The sequence below is a fragment of the Echinops telfairi genome, unplaced genomic scaffold, assembly GCF_000313985.2.
Source record: "Echinops telfairi isolate 266 unplaced genomic scaffold, ASM31398v2 ScPeMD7_7458;HRSCAF=8496, whole genome shotgun sequence".
NCBI lineage: Eukaryota > Metazoa > Chordata > Mammalia > Afrosoricida > Tenrecidae > Echinops > Echinops telfairi.
Window position 1 is genome coordinate 9515391 of NW_022111358.1, and position 20787 is coordinate 9536177.

The 20787-nt window shown below is 45.6% G+C and overlaps 1 protein-coding gene across 2 annotated transcripts; it reads left to right on the forward strand.

The window, feature by feature from the left end:
* Positions 1–215: 215 nt before the first annotated feature.
* Positions 216–5697, forward strand: LOC101641002 (C-C motif chemokine 2-like). Of its 2 annotated transcripts, none has more exons than XM_030888080.2 (3): positions 216–294; positions 1026–1143; positions 5356–5697. In XM_030888080.2, exons 1-3 carry the CDS (start codon positions 219–221, stop codon positions 5459–5461), a joined length of 300 nt encoding a protein of 99 aa, XP_030743940.1. In that variant the 5' UTR covers positions 216–218; the 3' UTR covers positions 5462–5697. The 2 variants fall into 2 exon arrangements, with proteins under 2 accessions (XP_030743940.1, XP_004707017.1); XM_004706960.3 differs by lacking the exon at positions 5356–5697 and adding an exon at positions 1455–1701.
* Positions 5698–20787: the final 15090 nt, after the last annotated feature.

Sequence of the window (20787 nt, forward strand, 5' to 3'; positions counted from 1 at the left end):
AAACCTCCCAGGGAGCTGAACTTGCTCAGCAAATTTCCCTTTCCACTCCATCATTCATTGAGAATGAGAATGCCCTAAGCCACACCCTCGCTTCCCTGCCCTGCCCTTTTGGCTTTCAATAAAAGGCAAGCAGAGCAGTCAGAGGAGCAGAGAGGCTGAGAAGAACCCTGAAGCTGCGGACTCTCCGGCTGACGCTCTCCTCCTCGTCACCCTCCAACATGAAGGTCTCCGTGGCTCTCCTCAGCCTACTGCTCTCAGCTGCCACCTTCACCTCCCAGGTGCTTGCTCAGCCAGGTAAGGCCACTTCTGCATCACCCTATTCTGGGTTATCAGAGCAAAAGAGATACGTAGACGCTCACTCTAACATCTGCTTTTTCAGGATAGGGAAACTCACAACAGGTCAAGAAGGGAGACTGATCACACAGCCTAACTAGAATTCATGTGAGGCACGCAGCGTGCTTTGGAAACCGAGAAAGAGCGCAGGGCTAGAGTACTAGCCTCCTTTTCCTACGCCCTGATATTTTGGGTTGTTGATCTCTCACGTCAATAGTCCGTGTGTTGTCAACTTTTCATAGTTCTCCCAGCTCACCCATCTACCCTTTCCCATCGCCATTTTGACAGAGTCCATGTGCCAAAGATCACATTGTGGCACTGGGGTAGATGCCGAGTAGTGGAATTTCCTCAGTTCTGCCTCTACTCTGGAGCCCCGTGGCACAAGTGTCCGAATAAGCAATTACTAGGTGAGAAACTGGCAGGTTGGACCTATACAGAGGGACTTTGAAGGAAAGACCTGGCCCTGCGTCTTCTATGTCACAGTCCAGAAAGTGGCATGGCGCACCATTCTGCCCTGCACCCCAGGGATGCCAGAGACAGAGCTGGCTGGGCAGCAGCGAACAAGAATAATGACCTCTACACTTACTAGTCTTTACCTTCTCTTCATTAAGCTTTTTGGATCTAAGTAAAAAGGGGGAAAAAACCCGAAACCATTCTAAACTTCTCTTTTTTCCATGTGGTTGGATTTCCAGATGCCGTGAATGCCCCCGTCACTTGTTGCTACTCATTCATGGAGCAGAGGATCCCTGTGAAGAGGCTGGTGAGCTACACGCGAGTCAGCAGCAGCACCTGCCCCAAAGAAGCTGTGATGTGAGTGGGTCCCAAGTTCTTCCGCAGGAAGTGAGGGACAACCCCCACACACTTAGAGCCATAGCGTCAAGAGCCCCACACCATCGAATCCAACGCCCAAAGGCTTCTGATGGGAAGACTGAGTCTAAGGGGGTGGGGCTCCCTTCTTCCCAGTTCACTCAGACCATCCCAAGTTCACTAGTCTACAGTCAGAATAGCAGCACCTGGAACACCCACTGGAGAAACCATGACCTGTAGAGAGGATGGGCTAACCCCCGTAGGATGAAATCCCAAAGGAAACGTCATGTAACCCTGGCCTCTTTCCTGCACAGCTTCAAGACGATAGCACGCAAGTATGCCTGTGCTGACCCCACACAGAAGTGGGTCAAAGACTCCATTGCCTCCCTTGACAAGAAAACTCAGACATCAAAGCCTTAAACGACAGCTCAAGAACCAACCCCAACCAAAGAAACAACCATTACCTAGGAACCGATGACAACGTGAGAACCAAATACAATTCAAGAAACCGCCCTGGTCAGCAAACTAGAATTCATGTCGTTTCCTCCACCTTTCCCTAAATTCTCTGATAGCCTCTCATTTTAATTTATAGATGATGAATTGTGTTTCTTGATATGAACTATGATGTCTTATATAGTATTTATTTAAGTTATTGATAGTTTAACTTTATCTTCATTAAATTATATTCTCTCTGTAAACCCTGATTGCACCCGTGAGACAATGTGGGGATATTTGCAAGGATCGCAAAGGCAAAGACTTTGGGTTTTAGTTCCCAAGGCATGATAAACATGTTACATGAAAGTGAATGTCATTCTATCATCATCAAACTGAATAAAAATGTCTGTACAAAGCCTGATTTTGGCGTTTTCTTTAAGGAAGTTAAAAATACTGGGAGTGAAAGTGGGTGACGAAGGAGGAGCGTGGTTTCAGAGGATGGGGCTCCTGCTTTGAAGAGTGAATCTGTGAATGGACCTTTGTCTTTTCTCCTGGGATGGGCTCATCTGGGAGAGCTAAGCAGGGGCTATGTTGGGTGGTTAAAAAGGAAGGCAGACTAAAGGGATTGAATGTCAGGGCAGGGAGTTAGTCCTCAACTGAGTAGATCAAAAGGGGATGGTGAACACTTTGGGTCTAATGAGGGGGGAAAGGTCAGCTCAGCGGTGAGTTTCAGGAGATGTAACTGATCCCCTTCACGCACACGAGGAGAGGTGAGAACCAGTGAGAGGCTCTTGGAGGGGTCTCAGGACAAGAGTGCGAGAGCAGCAAGTGGAGCCCCAGAGGGAGTTGGGGAGAAGAATGAGCTGGGCAGGTGACCGGCTGAATGCTGTCCCTGGAGGAGAAAGACCTGGGGCCAAAGATCGGAAAAGCCCTTCACCAACCTCCCTGAACGTCTTCTTTAAACAGCCAGCTTCTCTGAGAGCCAATACACCCCACCATCACTGAGTCCCATCTCAGTCCCAGGAGAATAGGGTACCCCGTTAAATGGACCGGATCTCCTTTCCCTAAATGCTCACCTAAGGTCTACTTCACTTCGCAAGGCTCAGGGTGCATCTCTGCCAGGCATTTGACCCATTGAAGACCACACGTAATCCTTCTACTTGCCTTATTAAATATTGTCTGTGTGGTCCCACCTTCCAGATCTGGGCCTGGGCATGTCTGGGAGGTCAGTGTGTCGTGGTTGAGTAGGCAGTGCATTTGGTAGCATGTGGTGCTGGGAAGGGCCTGGCCTGGCAAGACGGACACTTGAGTTCTAATCCCAGAACAGGCACTGATTGACGCCATCATGTAGGTCAGGGCAGGTAGTCTCGGAGATCCCAACAGCAAAATGGGAATGAGCATGGGCTATAAATGGAACCCAGGAGAACCTAGGCTCCCCCTCAGATTTCATGCACCACCACCACAAAAAACTGCCAAATTCACTCTCATCAAGTTCATGCTGGCTCTCAGCGAACCCACGTGAGTTTCTGAGGCTGTAACTGTTTACGGGAGTAGAAAGTCGAGTCTTCCTCCCGTGGAGCGGCTAGTGGTTTCAAACTGCCAGCTCTCTGGGTCCCAGCCCAACACGTAACCACGACACCACCGGGGGCTGCTGCCTCAGATCTCATAGCCCGGCTTATTAGAAAACTTGCACTTCGACCAACTGGGTAGTCTTTGCAATAGCAGGCAGAGCCCGTATTTTCGGCACATCAGTTACCTTTAGACAATCTTCTGAGGTAGAAATTGAGGTTCCCATGGAAACACAGGGATTTCGGAACCCCTTTCCTCAGGCTCTCAAAGACCGAGCAGAACAATGGACCTCTGTAGCCCCAGAACCTTCAAAGGTCCTTTGTACTTATTTTTTTAAGTGGTATCAATATTTTATATTGAAATCATCAAAATTGCTTCAAGAAAGCTCAATGGCTCTTCGGATTCAGTTCCATTTCTTCAGTCCAGCATTTATAGTTCTGCTTCCGGTGACTCCACCGCCCTTGTATTCCTAAGAACACACCAACTCGGGCTGTTGGTTGGGAACCCATCCAAGGTCTTTGGGGCTGTTCCCTGAAGGCAGTCTGGGGGCACATCGTGTCCACTCCCTTCTGACCACTGTATCCTTGCTGCCTTCCTTTTCTGCAGAGCTTTGACTTCAGAGCACTCGAAATTCCGAAGAATAGCCTACTGCGATCCTGGTCAGTCTGGGCATCGATGCATCCTTCCTCTCCAGAAGATGGAACATGTGCCCAGTGTTTCTGTTATTTCACAGAAACCTCCCGAGGGCTGAACTTGCTCAGCAGATTTCTCTTTCAACTCGGTCATTTACTGAGAATGCTGTTCCCCTAAGTCAGGCCTTCTCTTCCCCACTCCACCCTCTTGGCTTTCAATAAAAGGCAGTCAGAGAAGCAAAGAGGCTGAGAACAACCCGGGAGTCCAGAAGTTGCCAACTCTCAGGCTGACGCTCTCCTCCACGCCCTCCAGCATGAAGGTCTCCGTGGCTCTCCTCGGCCTGCTGCTCACAGCAGCCACCATCACCTCCCAGGAGCTTGTTCGGACAGGTAAGCCTTCACTGCTTCCTTTGAAGTGCATCACCCTATTCTGGGTTAACAGAGCACAGGGGTACCCAGAATCTCACTCTAACATGTATTTCTCAGTGGGGTAAATTCAGAAGATCTTAAACAGGGAGACTGATCACACAGCCTCTTACAGACAGGGCCAAACTAGAATTCATGGGACGTGATGTAGGGTTGCTTTGAAGCTAACAGGAGGGCACACTGCATGGGCTCCCTGGCTCATGGTCCATGAGACTGGTGATTGGGGTTATTTGTCTCTCTCTTAGACATTCCCAAGTGCTGTCTAGTTTTACAGTTCTCCTACCCCTTCCCTCTATTCTTTATCAATGTTTAAAAGCCATTTTACAGAGTATAAGACAGAGCCCACGTGTCGCCGATCGCATTGAGCCCCCGGGTATATGCAGAGTATTGGATAGTCATTGGTTCTACCCCTACACTCCGAAAGTCACCAGTGATACAAATGGCTAAACTTTCAGCTGTGAGGAGGGAAAAGGACCAGTTGGAACACACCCAGAGAAGGACAACAATCTAACTCTGAAAGATCACCGTCCTGAAAACTCGAGGAGGCTCAGTTCTACGCTGCACACCTGGGTGGCCATGAGTCAGGGTCGGCTAGTCAGAGGTCATCCACTATAATGATGACCTCTACCTCTACCTGCTCTTCACTATTCTGTCCTAAGATCAAAAAAATCTCACCCATTTTAAAATATTTTTTCTTTGTTGTTCCCCCCCCCCCCAGTCACCTGTTGTTACTCCTTCACCCACAAGAGGATTCCTGTGTGGAGGCTGGTGAGCTATGAGAGAATCACCAACGGTGTTTGCCCCAAAGAAGCTGTCATGTGAGTTGGCCCAAAGTTCTTCTTGGGGAGCAGAGGACAATCTCCACACACTTAGAGTCAGAGAGTCACAGTCTTACACCATCTGAATCAACTATTCCCAAAGAGAAGGTTGAGTCCAAGAGGGGGGAGTGGTGCCCTTCTGGGTGTTCATCCAGAGCATCCCGGGTTCTCCAGTCTGAAGTCAAAATGTCTTCATCTGGGACAGCCATTGGAGAACCACTCCCGGTCCCCTCCCCTTCTAGTTCCCATGGAAACCCATTGGGTTGGGTAGGCTGACCCTCCTAGGATGAAATCTCAAAAGAACTTCGTTGAACGCTGGCCTCTCGCTTCCACAGCTTCAAGACCGTACTGGGCAAAGCTGTCTGTGCTGACCCCAACCAGACATGGGCCAAGGACTCCATTGCCTCCCTTGACATGATAATTCAGCTAGCAAAGCCTTAACCCACAGCTCAAGAAGCTGCAACAACCCAAGAAATGACTGATCCAACAACCTAGGACTGATTTTGTTTTCTCCATCTTTCTTTAAATTCTCTGATATATTGTTATAATTTTGCAGAATACAAGTTTTGTTTACTGATATGAAATATGATTCCCTAAGTAAATGTTATCTTCTTTATATGATTGATATTTTAACTGTATCTCCTATAAATTACTTCCTTTCTGTGAACCCTGATTCCACCAGGACATTATGAGGATCTTGGATTAATGATCCTTGTATCATTAATGCAAAGACTTTTTAAAATGTTAATTTCTAAGATATTATAAACATGTTGTATGGAAATTAATATTACTATATAACTATCTAACCAAATATAAATCTCTTACTAAACTTGACTTTGGGAGTTTTCTTTAAGGAAATTAAAAGTACTGGGAATGAGGGTGGGTGACAATGGAGGAGCATGTTTCAGAGGATGGGGTCCTGCAGGATAAGAATGTCAATGGGTTCTTGTCTTTTCCCCTGGGATGGGCTCATCTCAGTGTGGGAGCGCTCCACAGGGCCCAGTTCACCTTTCCACCATCATACCTGCAGTCCCTAACATCAGACATCCAGATCTCAAAAACCCAAGTTCCCCTTAGCTAACTACTCAACGTCAAGCCCACACCTTTGTGTTCTCTCACAGCCCCCACATCTGGCTCACCAGCTCTTCCATAATCCCTTGCATCTGCCTTCTAACTGAGCTATTGTCTTCCAATCCCTCTCTCTTCAGTTAGTCTTCTCACCTGGAGTGATACAAATGCTACAAGCCTTGGGAAATCAGAGAGAGATGTAAAGACTACTGATCACATGGTTAGATGAAGGTTTCACAAAGAGGATGAGGCTTAATGATACCCTGGATCTATATCTATATGTGTTCATTTTTATTCTAGAAAAATTATAGAATCATTAAGAAAAAGAAAGAGAACAGTGAAAAATAAAAATAAAAAAAACAAAAAAACATCTGGAAGCAGAAATGACAATAGCATGAACATCAAAGAACAAATAGCAGTGCAATCCAAATAAAACTGATGCTCATTTGTTTTGTTTTCTGATATGAGGAGGTAATGCATTTGAAGTTTGTTCTACCAGATCGGACGGCTAATTAAGCTTTCTATTTTGAGGTTCTGAAAAGATTGTATTACAGTGTATGCTGAAAAGGCCTGATTTGTGGCAGACAGGGGACTGGTTTTACCACCACAGCCATGCAGCTCACGCAGACATCTCAGTGCACCAGTTTTGGGCAAACACAGCAGGCCTCTCTTGTCCCACGTACCTTACTCACCTGACCTCGCTCCCGGTGACTCCTTTTTGTTTCCACAAATGCAGAGGGCCATGAAAGAACAGTGACTTGACAGATATGGGAGAAGTGAAGGAAAAAAACAGGGGAGGTGCTGTTAACCATCCAAACACATGAGTTTGAAAAATGTTTCCAAGAATGGAATCGCAGATTTGACAAATGCATTAAGTGTAATGGAGAGTACTTTGAAGGCGATAAGGTTGTTTTGTTAAAAAAAAAAATTTAATATATACCTTTGAAAAAAATTCCACTTGGGGGGGTCACCCCCTGGTTGTATGTCTGTGTCTGCGATCGCATGGTTTAGGGAGGAAGGCAGACTAAAGGGATTGAACATCAGGACAGGGAGTTAGTCCTCAACTGAGTAGATCCAAAGGAGATGGTGAAAACTTTGGGTCCCATGAGGGGGAAAGGTCAGCTCAGAGTTGAGTTTCAAGAGATGTAACTGATCCCCTTCACACACACGAGGAGAGGTGAGAGCCAGTGAGAGGCTCTTGGAGGGGTCTCGGGACGAGAGCGCAAGAGCAGCAAGTGGAGCCCCAGAGGGAGTTTGGGAGAAGAATGAGCTGGGCAGGTGACAGGCTGAATGCTGTCCCTGGAGGAGAAAGACCTGGGGCCAAAGATCGGAAAAGCCCTTCACCAACCTCCCTGAACGTCTACTTTAAACAGCCAGCTTCTCTGAGAGCCCAATGTGCTCAGCCACAAACCAGCCACTCCCAAGAAACTCGAGTCACCCGCTTCAATGGACAGCATCACCTTTTCCTAACGGCTCACCTAAGGTCACATCCCTTTGCATGGCTCAGGGTGCATCTCTGCCAGGCATTTGACCCATCGAGGCCCACAAGCAGCCCTTCTACTTGCCTTATTGAATAAAGTCTGAATGGTACTAACCTCCCAGAATTTGGCATGGGTGCAATTGGGTGGCCGCTCTGCCGTGGTAAGCCAGGCAGTACATCGGGCAACATGTGGTTCAGGGAGGAGCCCTGCCTGGCAAGAACACTTCGGTTCTAATCCCAGAAAAGGACTGACATACTCCTTCCTGTAGGGCAGCTCAGACACTCTCTGAGATCCCATCAATAAAAGGGGGATAAGCGTGTGTTTCAAACAGAACCCAGGAGAACCTGAGTTCCTCCTCAGATTTCATAGCCTGCCAACTGGAGCTTCGGACAGGAGAAGGGATCCTGCTTCCACATGCCGGGGCCAGACCAGGTACCCTGATCAAGGCCAAGTGCTCCGAAAGACAGAGGAGCTCATCCAAGCCCCAAGTGACATGCCCCCAAGATGCCTTGATAATTCAATCAGCAGCTGACTTTTTGGCAGCGTTTGGTGAGCCTCACTGTCCCTGAGGCCAGGTCCACCAGCCCCCCGGCCTCTCCTTCACCTACATCTCTAGTCCTCAGTCCTGATCCCCAGACAGGAGGGAAATCTCAAATGTCAGTGGAGGCCAAGAGATTAAAAAAAGGGTAGGCGTCCACGTATGTGACGTCACCTTGTAGCTTCAGAAGCAGCAAGCCTTCTGACAGAGGGTCTGGGGGACAGAGCTGTGGCCATTCCATGTGCTCAAGCCCCCAGATAACCTGTTTCCATTTCCTTTTCAAGCCCCGTCTATTTGTTCTTAGAATTTGGGACTCATTATTCTGCAGCCAGGCATGGACATTTTTCGTTCCTTACATCGTGAGTTTGCATTAATCGATTTGTGAATATCGCACTAGCCTTGCCTACCTGGAATAAGTCCCACATGGTCACGGATCGTGACTCTTTTGACAGACTGTTGAATTTAATTTGCAACGTTTTCTCTTCTATTTCTTTTTGTTTGAAACTAGCGCATGTGCTACAAAGCAGTGAAATAAGTTTCAATGTTAAGATGTTTTCTTGAGGACGTTTGCATCTACGCACATGGGCTCTCGGTCACTTGTATTTTCTTAACGTACCATCATTTATAAGAGGCTTTAAACTTCAATCCAATAAATGCTTCCATTTCCTCATTGTAACAACTTTTCATTTTGAACCAATTTTAGACTCACAGAAACATGGCAGAGCAATACGGAGAAGTTCTGTATATTTCTCACTCAGCTAACCCTCATGCTAGTATTCTACTTTTTGAAAAAGCAAAACTTTAAAAAACGGCTGTGTTTCTACTCCATATGCCTTCTTCAGCATGAGTCCCAGGCTGAGGGACAACCTCATGTGGGGCATGTCATTCTCCTGGTAACAGAGGAAAGTCATGGCCAACCAGCAGTTCGCAATAAACTTCGTCTCATACATGGTATATGTATATGAATCTTCTGTTCACATCTACTAGGCCAAACAAGTTATATGGAAAGTTCTGTAGCAATGGGTATGAAGTGCACTTTGCCCACAAGATGGGTGACGAGATGGGTAGAGGTGGGTACAGGTGGACCCAGGAGTCAGTGAATATATTGAGCACACTACACACACGTCATAGCAATCAAACAGTACCCCTGATAGCCCTGGTGGCGTAGTGGTTACTCTTGGGCTGCGATCCTTAGAGTCTGTGGTTTGAAACCACCAGCCACTCTGAAGGATAAAGATGGGGTTTTCTACTCCCATAAAGAGTTGTAGTCTAGGAAGCGCACAGGGGCACTTCTATCCTATAGGAACTATGGCATCGCTGTAAGTCAGTATTGGCTCCATGACAGGGAATTTGGTGGTGTTTTTTTAGGAAACTACTCATTGGAAAGCTCCTGAGGAAGAGAAAGAGAGAACTTCGAGTGACCACTTCCTTGAAAGGCAGCTGGGCAGCTGGGTCTAATGTGGAAGTCTCTCCACTGTCCACATTTGGGATCTTTGATGTTTACACAGAAATCAGAGGCCAGGCGAGGAAATTGCACATGGTAAATGATTTGCTGGCATTTATCTCCAAACCCTCCACAGAGCGAGGGTGGCCTTGCTCTCACGGTGCTACCCAGCTCACGTGCCTCATCTCGCGCTCCCAGCACCTGTCTTCTGCATTTCTGGGACCCTCGTGTCCTTCCCTCCTAGGTAATACAGCACTGGGAATGCAAACCCAATGCCAGGCCTCATCATTCTCCCTGCGGAATCGTGGTTTGGATTCTGAAACACAACAAGGGTGTGAGTGGAAAAACTCCAAACTCACTATCAACAAGTAGATTCCAACTCATAGCGATCCTATGGGACAGGGTAGACCTGTCCCTGTGAGTTTCTGAGGCTGTAACTCTATAGGAGTAGAAAGCCCTATCTTTGCCCTTCAGAGTGGCTGGTGGTTTTGAACTACTCACCTTGGGATTAGCAGCCCAATGATGAAGTCCCAATAAAGCCTGGAATTGAACCCAGGTACCCATGTAGGGTTCCATTTTGACCAATGTGCTATTGTCATGGAAGCTGTTACCCATGGGGACACAGCTGATGGAAATGAGTGTCAACAAAGTTGTCACAAAAATTACATTATAATTTTTATTCTCTTTTTCTATGCACATTTTTATGCCCCTCCCCCTTGTGGTAGTTATATAATTTTTTTGTCAACTTGAAGACATAGAAAGGCATAGTGGTGGGTCCAACTGTCAATCAGATCAAAGCCTGCTGCTGTCTCCTTGAGGGTATGCCTTATTATAAGGAGGACCCTAGGGCCCTCACTTTCTCTCTCTACTTGCTGACCCTGATGGTGCCAGAGCCCTGTCAGGTTGACGACAAGCTTGGATCCACATGACTCTGCACCCTGTGATCTTCCTGCATTCTACATCATTGATTGATTACAGATTGTTAATTATTTTCAAATCTCACATTGACCACTGTCTCCCTTCCCCTTTGGTTTCTGTTGTTCTTCCTCCTGGATGGGGGTGTGTGGTTATGTGTCATTCATTGCGATCAGTGTCCCCCTCCATCCCCAGCTCTTCCCCCCTTCCCCCTACCCTTTGGTATCTCTAGTCCCATTCCTGTTCCTGGGATCCATGTGTTGTGCATTTTATCTCTTGCCTATAACTATGTACATGCTCCCGTCTAGTCCAGAGTGGGAAGTGACACTGGGGTCATGATAGTGGGGGGTGAGGGGGCCTCCAGAGATCAGAGGTATATTGCATGACCCATTAGTGCTCTACTGCACCCTGATTGACTCATCCCCATTCCGCAACCCCTCTGTGGAGAGATGTTCCATTGTCCATGGATGGACTTTAGGTCTCCGCTCCAACCCCCCTCCATTCTCACCAATGCATTTTTGTTTGTTTGTTTAAGTATTTGTTGTGAATCTTCTGATGCCCATTGCCCAGTCTCTATGACACCTCATGATCGCACTGGCTGCTGTGCTTCTTCCATGTGGGCTTGTTGCTTCTCTGTTGGATGGCTGCTTGTTTAACGTCAAGCCTTTAAGACCCCAGACACTGTATCTTTTAATAGCCGGGCACTATCCTCTGTCTTCTCTAAGTCTGCTTATGCACCCAGTGTGTCTTCAGTGATCATGTGATCATGTGTGTGTCCGTGGGGGTGGGGAGGAGAAGTGAGCATCACAGAATGCAAAGTTCTTAGAACAAAGTGTTCTTGTATTGAGGGAAGGTATGAACTGAGGCCCAAGGTCTGTCTGCAGCTTCAGTGCATTGCCTTATAAATATATGTACATAAGCCAATACCTCTATTGTTATGGATTAATGTATTTACATAAATACATACCTCTTTTAATCTCCCTATTCATCCCTTTGCTTCCTAGAGCTTGCTTGTTTCCTTTTGCCTCCTCCTGCCCTGCCATTACTTTCCCTCTGCTTCCACCTCTTAGTGCTTCCTCTCCACTAGCCTGGTGTTGCTCTAATACTCACAGGTTCTCTACCCTCTCCTACATGCTGGTTCCACTTCCCTAGTTGTTCCCCTGTCCATGATCCTGTCCGCTCACCACACCCTTCTCCCCACCTCCTTCTTCCCCCTCTACCTTCCAGGGCCATTGGCCCCATTGCTTTCTCCCCAGGCTTCCCACCCATGTCTAACCAATATAATTAGGCAAACCATCAACTTCCTAGTCCAAACAATAAGAAAACATACAGTTAAAGAAAGAAAAGGAAAGAGAAAAAAAAAAAACCCTGCATAGGTCCAGGTCTGTTTGCTCACCCCCATGAGTCCCTCCCCTCTGGTCTGGGGGAGATCCAGGGGTTGCCCCTCATAGCCTGAAGTCCATTCTTGGGGCTCCATGGGGGCTCTGTTGATTGGGTTTACTCCAATTGCTGATCTGTTATGCCCCATTCCCACACTGTCTCCCCACCACTTGTCACCATTATTGTCCCCTGTGTCTGCATGCTCCAGTTAGGGGACAATATGTCTTGACTTTTTGGTAGTCCCACAGCCCTCTCTGTGCCTTAGCAGCTTCATGCAGGGACCTCATCCTCTGGGTTTGGTGTGTCCATATGGAGTCTAGGCCGACTGCCCCTTTCTCTTTTTCCTTTCGGGTTGGCTTCCATCTGGGTATGGTAGGCCGGTTCCTTTCCCTCACCAGAAGGTCTAGTGTCATTCTCTGTGGAACACACTTCCAGGGTAGGGGTCAGGCTGGTTCTGGTTGGAGCTGGCCCTGTAGTCCAGTCTTTTCATGCATTCCTCCACCTGTTACGTTGCCCTCCTGGTTTGGCACCCCATGGTGGGATCTTATACACCCTCCAATTCTGTGGAGACACAACCAATACTCTCCCCCTGGGTGGGTTAGTACCCTGTTCCCCCCATGTCATCATCTCAGTTTCTCCCCACACCCATTCTCCCTCCTTCTTCCTCCTTTCCCCTTCTTTATGTTGAATTCACATGTACCTCCCTGGGTGTGGTCTGACCCCCTCCCCCAACTGCCTGTGCTTCCACCCATATATTGTGAGATAAGTGTCTTTTCTTCTATTCCTGCTGTGCTGATTGTATTTACCTCAGGGGACTCGTGTAATACTTGTCCTTTTGAAATTGGCTTACCTCGTTTAACATAATTCCTTCCAACTCTTTCCATGAAACAACGCGTTTCATGTGATCCTCTGTACTTTTTAGTGCTGCATAGTGCTCCATTGTGTTTATGCACCAGAGTTTACTAATCCACTCATCTATCAATGGAAATTTAGGCTGTTTCCAACTCTTTGCGATTGTGAATTGTGCCACAATAAACATTGGAGCGCAGATGGCCGGTCATGGTCTATTTCTTACCTCCTCTGGGTATATGCCCAGTAGAGGAATGGCTGGGTCATAAGGTAGCTCAATTTCCATTTTCTTTAAATATCGCCAGATTGCTTTCCACCATGGCTATACATATCTACACGACCACCAGCGTGGAGGAGCGTTCCTATTTCACCACATCCCCTCCAACATTTGATGCTCTTTGATTTTCTGATTTGGGCTAACCTCAGGGGGTTAGATGGTATCTCACGGTTGTTTTCATTTGCATTTCTTTTATGGCTAATGAACGGGAACACTTTCTCGTGCATTTGTTGGCCATACGAGTCTCCTCCCTAGTGAAATTTCTTTTCAGTTCTTTTGCCCACTTCTTTAGGGAGTTAACTGTTTTCCTCTTTGTGCAGGCCATGAGGGTGTTCTAGAGTTTAGTAATAAGCCCTTTGTCTGATATGCCATTACTAAACATCCTCTCCCAGTCTGTGGGTTGCCTTGTTACCCTCTTGGTGAAGTCTTTCGAGGCACACAGGTGTTTTATTCTTATTAAGTCCCATTTGTCAATTTCCAGTTCACCTGTGTGTGTACCCTTCCCTATTGTGGTGAGCTTATGAATTCCCTGGGCCAATGATCTTGGCCAGTCCCGATTCCCTCCTTGATGGTCCTGATGGTTTGGGGTTTAACTTCTAGGTCTGTGATCCACCTTGAGTTTGTTCGTGTGCATGGGGTGAGGTAAACATCTTGCTTCATTTTTCTACATGTGGATATCCATTGTTTCTAGCACCACTTGTTAAAAAGGGCATCTATTTCCCACTTGATGCTTTTGGGGCCCTTGTCAAAGATCGATTGTCTATATGTTGATGGTCTTATTTCTGGGCTTTCAATTCTTTTCCACTGGTCTGAGTATCTGTCATTATGCCAGTACCATGCTGTTTCGACTACTGTGGCTGTGTAGTAGGTGTTAAAATCAGGTAAAGCAAGTCCTCCAACTTTGTCCTTTTTCTTGAGGACTTCTCTGCTAATTCTGGGCTTCTTCCCTCTCTCTATGAAATTGGTGGTCAGCTTTTCCAATTCTTTGAAGAAGGTTGTTGGTATTTGAATCAGAATAGCATTAATCTTATAATGTGTTTTGGGTAAGATTGACATCTTTACGATGTTGAGCCTTCCAATCCACAAACATGGATGTTCTTCCATTTGTGTACATCATTTTTGGATTCCTGTATCAGGGTCTTGTAGTTTTCCTTGTATAGGTCTTTAGGGGTTTTATGTTAAATATATTCCTAGGCATTTCAGTTTGTTCTTGGCTACTGTGAAGGGCACTGCTTTCTTGATCTCCTCTTCCATGGTCCTGTCTGATGTATGTAGCAAGCCTATCGACTTCTGTTTGTTGATCTTGTATCCTGCCACTCTTCCATACTCCTCTATCACTGTGAGTACTCCCTTTGTGGCGCTTTGGGGGCTTTCAATGTCCAGGATCATGTCATATTCAAAAAGCTATAGTTTCACCTCCTCCTCTCCCAGTTGGATACCTTTAATGTCCTTCCACTGTCTTATGTTGTTAACTACGACCTCCAGTACGATATTGAATAAGAAGTGGGGACAAGGGGCATCCTTGTCTAGTAACCTTTTTCAGCAGGATTGTTTTTGTCTTTTCTCCATTGACTATGATGTTGGCTCTTGGCTTTTCATAGATAGCTTATATTCGCTTGAGGAATTTGCTCTCCATTCCTATCTTCGTGTCTTAATTAGGAATGGGTGTCGGATGTTGTCAAATGCTTTTCTGCATCTATCAATATTATCATGTGGTTCTTATACTTTTTCTTATTGATGTGGTATGTAATACTGATGGATTTTCAGATGTTAAACCATTCCTGCATCCCTGGGATGAATCCTACCTGGTTGTGGTGGATGATATATTTTATGTACTTTTGTATTCTATTGGCTAATATTTTAAGGATTTTTGCATCTATGTTCTTACAGATATCGGTCTGTAATTCTCTATACCTATGGGGTCTTTGCCCTGTTTGGGTATCAAAGTTATGCTGGTTTCGCAGTATGAGTATGAGACTTCGCCATCCTTTTCTATGCTCTAGAATTCTTTGTGGAGGAGCAATGTCAACTCTTCCCTGAATGCTTGGTAAAATTACACTGTGAAGCTATCTGGTCTGTGGGCTTTTTTTGTTGGTAGCTTCTTGATAACTCTATCTATTTCTTCTTTTGCTATGGGTTTGTTGAGGTTCATGACCTCTGTTTGAGATAATCTAGGGAGGGACTGTTTTTCCAAGTATTTATCCATGTCTTCCACATTTCTGAATTCATAAGAACACAGTCCTTCATAGTACATTGTGATTATCCTTTTAATCCCATTGGGGTCTGATGTAATTTCCCCTGTTTCATCCCTCATCCTGGCAATCAGTGTTTGCTCCTTCCTTCCCTTGGTTAAGTTCACCAGCGGTCTGTCAATTCTGTTGATCCTTTCATAGAACCAGCTTTTTGCTGCATTTATCTTTTGCATCGTTCCCTTGTCTTCCCACTGGTTTAACTCTGCCCTGATTTTTATTATTTCTTTTCTTTTGCTATTGGAGGGGTTATTCTGTTGTGTCTGTTCTGGTTGTTGGAGGTTTTGTGAAAATGTATCAGTCAAAGACGTCTCTTCTTTTTTCATATATGCGTTTATTGATATCAAGCTACCTCTTAATTGCCTTCACAGTATCCCATAAGTTTTGATACAATGTATTCTCATTCTCATTAGTTTCTAGAAACTTCCTAACCTCTCTAATCCGGGCCTGTACCCATTCATGTCGCAGGAAATCATTGTTCATCCTCCAATTGGTTGCCCTTGCTTTCTGGACGTCCTCTTATTAATCTCCAGCTTTATGAAATAGATAATATCTATGTGTTTGACTTTACTCAGGCTTGACATGTGTCCTAGCATGTGGTCTATTTTTGAAAATGATCCACATGGGCTTGAGAAAATGTGAATTATTTTGCATTTGGATGGAAAACTCGATACAAGTCTCTCAAGCTCAGTTGCCTAATTGCATTGCTTAACTTATAGCCTCTTTGCTGAGCTTATTTCCCAGTGATCTATCTTTCTCTGATAGCAGAGTATTAAAGTCACCTACTATGATTGTTGAATCTGTGATTTCTTTTTTCATCTTTTTAATAATTTACTTGATGAAATTCGCTGTTCTATTAGTGGGCAAGTAAATATTCAATATGATAACTGGTTTCTGGTTTACTGATACTTTGAGCATTATATAGTGCCCCTACTTGTTGCTTTTTATGGTTTTAACCTTGAGGTCTGTTTTGTTGGAGATTAGGGTTGCCACCCCTGTTTTTTTTAAGTTGCCATTTGCCTGGTATACTTTCCACCGGCCTTTTATTCATAGTTTATTTTTGTCCGTGTACTTAAGATGTGTCTCTTACAGGCAACAGATTGATGGATTATGTTTTCTGAGCCAATCCTCAAGTCTTTTTCTTTTAATGTATGAAGTGAGTCCATTCGAATTCAGAGTCATTATCACAATCTGTGGATTCATTGCTGTCATATCATGTTGTGTTTTGGGTGTTTTCATATCACTGTGCTGTTTGAGTGAGGAGATTCTTTATTGACTTCTTTTCCCTCTGAGGCCCTGTTATCTTGGTAATTGCTGTTGGCACGTTGACTTCTGGATGGAGTTCGACTATATGGTGTTCTCCTGTTTGTTCTTGGTGAAGGTTGGTGCTCTGGCCATAGTGAGTCAGCCAGTATCTCCCACAGGGTCGGGTGTCTTGCAACATATTCTTTGAGTCTTTCCTTGTCCTGGAAGATCCTTATCTCCCCATCTATCTTAATGGATAATTTGGAGGGTAAAGGATTCTGGGGGAGGCATTTTTTCCTTTCAGCTTTTGGAATATGTTGCTCCATTCTCTCCTCCTCTTCATGGTGGTTTGCTGATGGGTCTGAGCATATTCTTATCTGAGCTCCTTTGTATGTGACTATCTTACTGTCTCTTTCTGCTCTTAAAATTTTCTCTTTTTCCTCAAAGTTGGATATTTTTACTATTATATGTCTTGGTGAGTTCTTCTTGGGGTTTAGTCTAGTTGGTGTCCTTTCTGCTTCCTTTATGAGTGCCTGGTTCTCACTCATTAAGGGGAAAGGTTTCTTCCAGAAATTCCTTTGCTATCTTGGCTGTTGACTTGTGTGGTGTTTCCTATTAGTAGACCAATTATTCGATTGCTATTCCTCTTCATAGTATCTGTCATCAATCTCAGGTTATCTTCCGTGTCTTTAATTTTCCTATCTGACTGTCTTGCTTGCTTGCGGAGGTCTGTTTGAGTAGCTTCAAAGTCACTGATACTATTCTCTGCCTCTTCAAGTCTAATCGTAAATTCTGTAACCTTGTGTGTGGCTTCTGCTACCTTATCCGTTAGCACCTGTATTTACCTTTGATATGTGTACATCATCCCATATGGACTTCATCTCCTCTATAATTGCCTCATTCTGCATTGCTTCCCTCAACTCCTGTATTACCCCAAGCAGACTTCTGAAAATTTCTTTCCGTGGCAGATCCATGTCTGATTCTTCTATGAGTGTCATTAACTCTGCTACTCTGTTTTATCTCTCAGATATTTTGTTGAGAGTGATGTGGTCTGTTAATTTTTCCTCGATCCTTTTGTAGGCTCCATGTTTCTGGAAGATCAGGGGGCCCTGAGGTCTTTCTCTGTGTTACTGTTAAGGATGCTTTCAAGGGGCTGCCTGCGACTTCCCTATAGAGGTGGGTCAGACTGCACTGAAGGCAGAGTTCCTCGATGGTTCGGTGACCAACAGTGGTGAGGAGTTTCAGGGACTGGAGTGGACTCTGGAGCCTATAGGTGTGCCACGGGACTGCTTTGACCTGATCTGTTGGCCTACGCTTAGCAACCTTTTACCTTGTTTAATTAAAAACATTTTTTCCTTTCATTTTTAAAATGCCTAGTAGAAGGCAAAGGTAGAGGAGGCCTCACTGCCATGGGAGGTGGTGCTGATCTAGGGCTCAGAAGCCAGGCTCTGTGTGGGGAATGTATGTGCTTCAGATCAAGTGCACTCCCCCCTGATCCCTGGAGTGCTGCAGTAGTGTGATTTGGCCCTGCGCAGGCAGAAGTGGCTCTGACAGGAAGCGCCTGTCAGCAGCACAAGCCTCCCATGCTGGCCAGAGTGGGCTGGAGCAGTAAAATGGGAGCGTTCAGGTCAGAGGGGCTGGGAATGCACAGTGGTGTGGGCCGGCCAGGGAGTGGGCAGAAGCAGCGTGGGCTCAGGCAGCAGGTGTCCCCAGCAGGAGTGGTGGAGAGTGCCCAGGGCTGGTGGCTCAGAGAGCGTGCCCCAGCAGAAGCCTCCCAGACCCAGGAGGGGAGTGGGAGTAGCACTTGTGGGAGTGGGGGGTAATCTGGGGTGCCAGTGGGGGGGGTCCCAGGCAACAATAGGGGTGGATCGCCCCTAGTCTCAGGTCACCTAGCCAGCTATAGGTAGACTATAAGTCAGTTTCCAGGGCCCTGGGTGAATGGAAGGAGAGACCTGAGCCCAGAGGTGCAGGGGGTCCCACCACAGCTGCGTGTGTCTCAGCAGGACAGTCAAGCAACTCCTGGCATGGAGACCCAGCCTGGAGGTGGAGTGGGTCAATCTCTGATGGTGTCAGCAGTGTCAGTGCTCTGGGGCAGCTCAGCCTGATGAGCCGAGATATCCCAAGGACCATATCCCAGATCTCAGGAGCTCCCTTTTAGGACAGATACATACGGGAAGGGTGGTGTTGTCCCAGGGGGTTCTTTCACTCACCAGAATCCTTCTACTAGGCCACCTGGACACTAGACCCACTGTGCACAAAAGAGCCCTCAGTATGTGCCACTCACCTGGGCACCATCTTGACGTTTCTCCTGAATTTCAATTTTCATGGACTCCAGACTTTCTAGAACTATAAAGATTGAATAAACTCCTAAAATGATTGCCTTCAGATCATCTTAAACCACATATTATAAATATCCCCTGAGACTCTAAAACCAAACAATAGTTTAGCTTAACCAGTAAAAAAAATGTTGGCCTTGAGAATTACGCTAATTTAGGAACTATCTATTTGGGAATAAATTGACAAGTGCAACTTGAAAGATGAGATAGAAACCTTAGGGGCAGTGAGTGTCTGTTAGTGGCAGATGAACTTGGGAGAGGTGGGCAAGAATGGTTGTGAGAATGTACTTAATATCACGAACTAGTACATGTAGAAACGGTTAAGTGGGTGCATATTTTGTTATGCATCTTCTCCACAACAAAATACATAAAATGATATATATAAGAAACAAAACAAAAAATCGTATATGCCCTTTATTCCAGAAATGACATTACTAGAAATTTACTACCATACTCATGTACTCATGCACCTTAATGTATATAATTTTATTTTCTAGAGGAATTGTGAAAAATTAATAGTACCTATTTTTTGGAAGCGAACTAGATTGAGTGGAGAGGGTAGTTTCCATTTATGGAGTTTGTGTATTTGATTTTTTTTTTAAGAATGGTTTAATGAGGAATCTATCTCCATGGACTCATTTAGTAGCTCAATCCTGCTGAAGTTTCCCAACAAACCAATGGGCACATGCCTCAGAATGGCTCTGAGAGTACATGGGAGGTTGGAGTGTTTATCCACAGATTCCATACCTCCCACTGACTGAAAGTTGTCCCAGAAGGCACAGATTCCTCCACATTTTCTGCCTTACCCCTTGTTATAGTTCGGTTTTATGTCAACTTCGCTGGACCAGGATTCTCCCATGATGTAATCTATCATAGTGTGGTCACTCCCATGATGGGATCTTCTGGAAAACAGCAAAGCAGTTGTGGGAAGAAGAGAGTGGAATACCACCTCCTTCATCTGGTCACTGCCTTGACACAGTGGACAGAGATTTCATTGAGGTGTGGCCTACTCTGACTCTAGATTAAGAGTGTTATATATGTAAATACAATAAGGAAGCTGGTGGACTTTGGACCTCTACATAAATCTTACCTCTGTCCAAGAACAATCTATTCAAATATTGTGACAAGGTGTGACACTTACCTCCCTGAGAAGATCACTGAATAAAAATGGGTGCATAAGCAAATGTGGTGAAGAAAGCTGATGGCCCCCAGCTATTAAAAGATATTAGACCTGGGGTCTTAAAGGTTTGAAGTTAAACAAGTGGCCATCTAGCAGGGAAACAATAAGCCCACATGGAAGAAGCAAACCAGCCTGTGTGATTATGAGGTGTCAATGGCAACAGGTATCAGAAGTTTAAAAACAAGCAGTCAAATTGATATGAAGGAGTGTGGACAAAATAGAGACCCAAGACCCACCAGGACCCACGCAGTCCCTCACAGAAGGGCCACACGGAAAGCATGATATATCCAGGGTTCAGTAGAGCACTGCTGAAACACATACCTATCCTCTAGTTCTTTCATATTTCCTCCACTATTGTGGCTGCAGTTTTGCCTCACTAATCTTGCTAGACCTGCGTATGTATATTGGTACAATTAAGGTCTTTTGATGCACGAAATCAAAGATAAACCCCTCAGAAATAGTAATGGGAGTAATAATTCCCTAATGCCATGGGAATAGGGGGGCAGTGGAGGGAGGGGGAACTGATAGCAATGATGAATGTATAACCCCATTTGAGGGGAATGAACAAACAACAGAATTGTAGGTGAATGGATACAGTGAATGGTGTGAGTTTGGGTGAGTTAGTTAATTGTGCCAGCCTGGTCAATAATCACATGTGGGGCTAATTGAAAGGCGGAGGGATAAATGGGTGGTGAGCCTCACCTTTCTAGCTCTTGGGTCTCTTGCTTTGTGATGGTTGCACCAGGGTGCAGCTGCCTTAGCAGTTCCCTGCTTCAGCTTGCAAGATTGACTTCCTACAAGACAT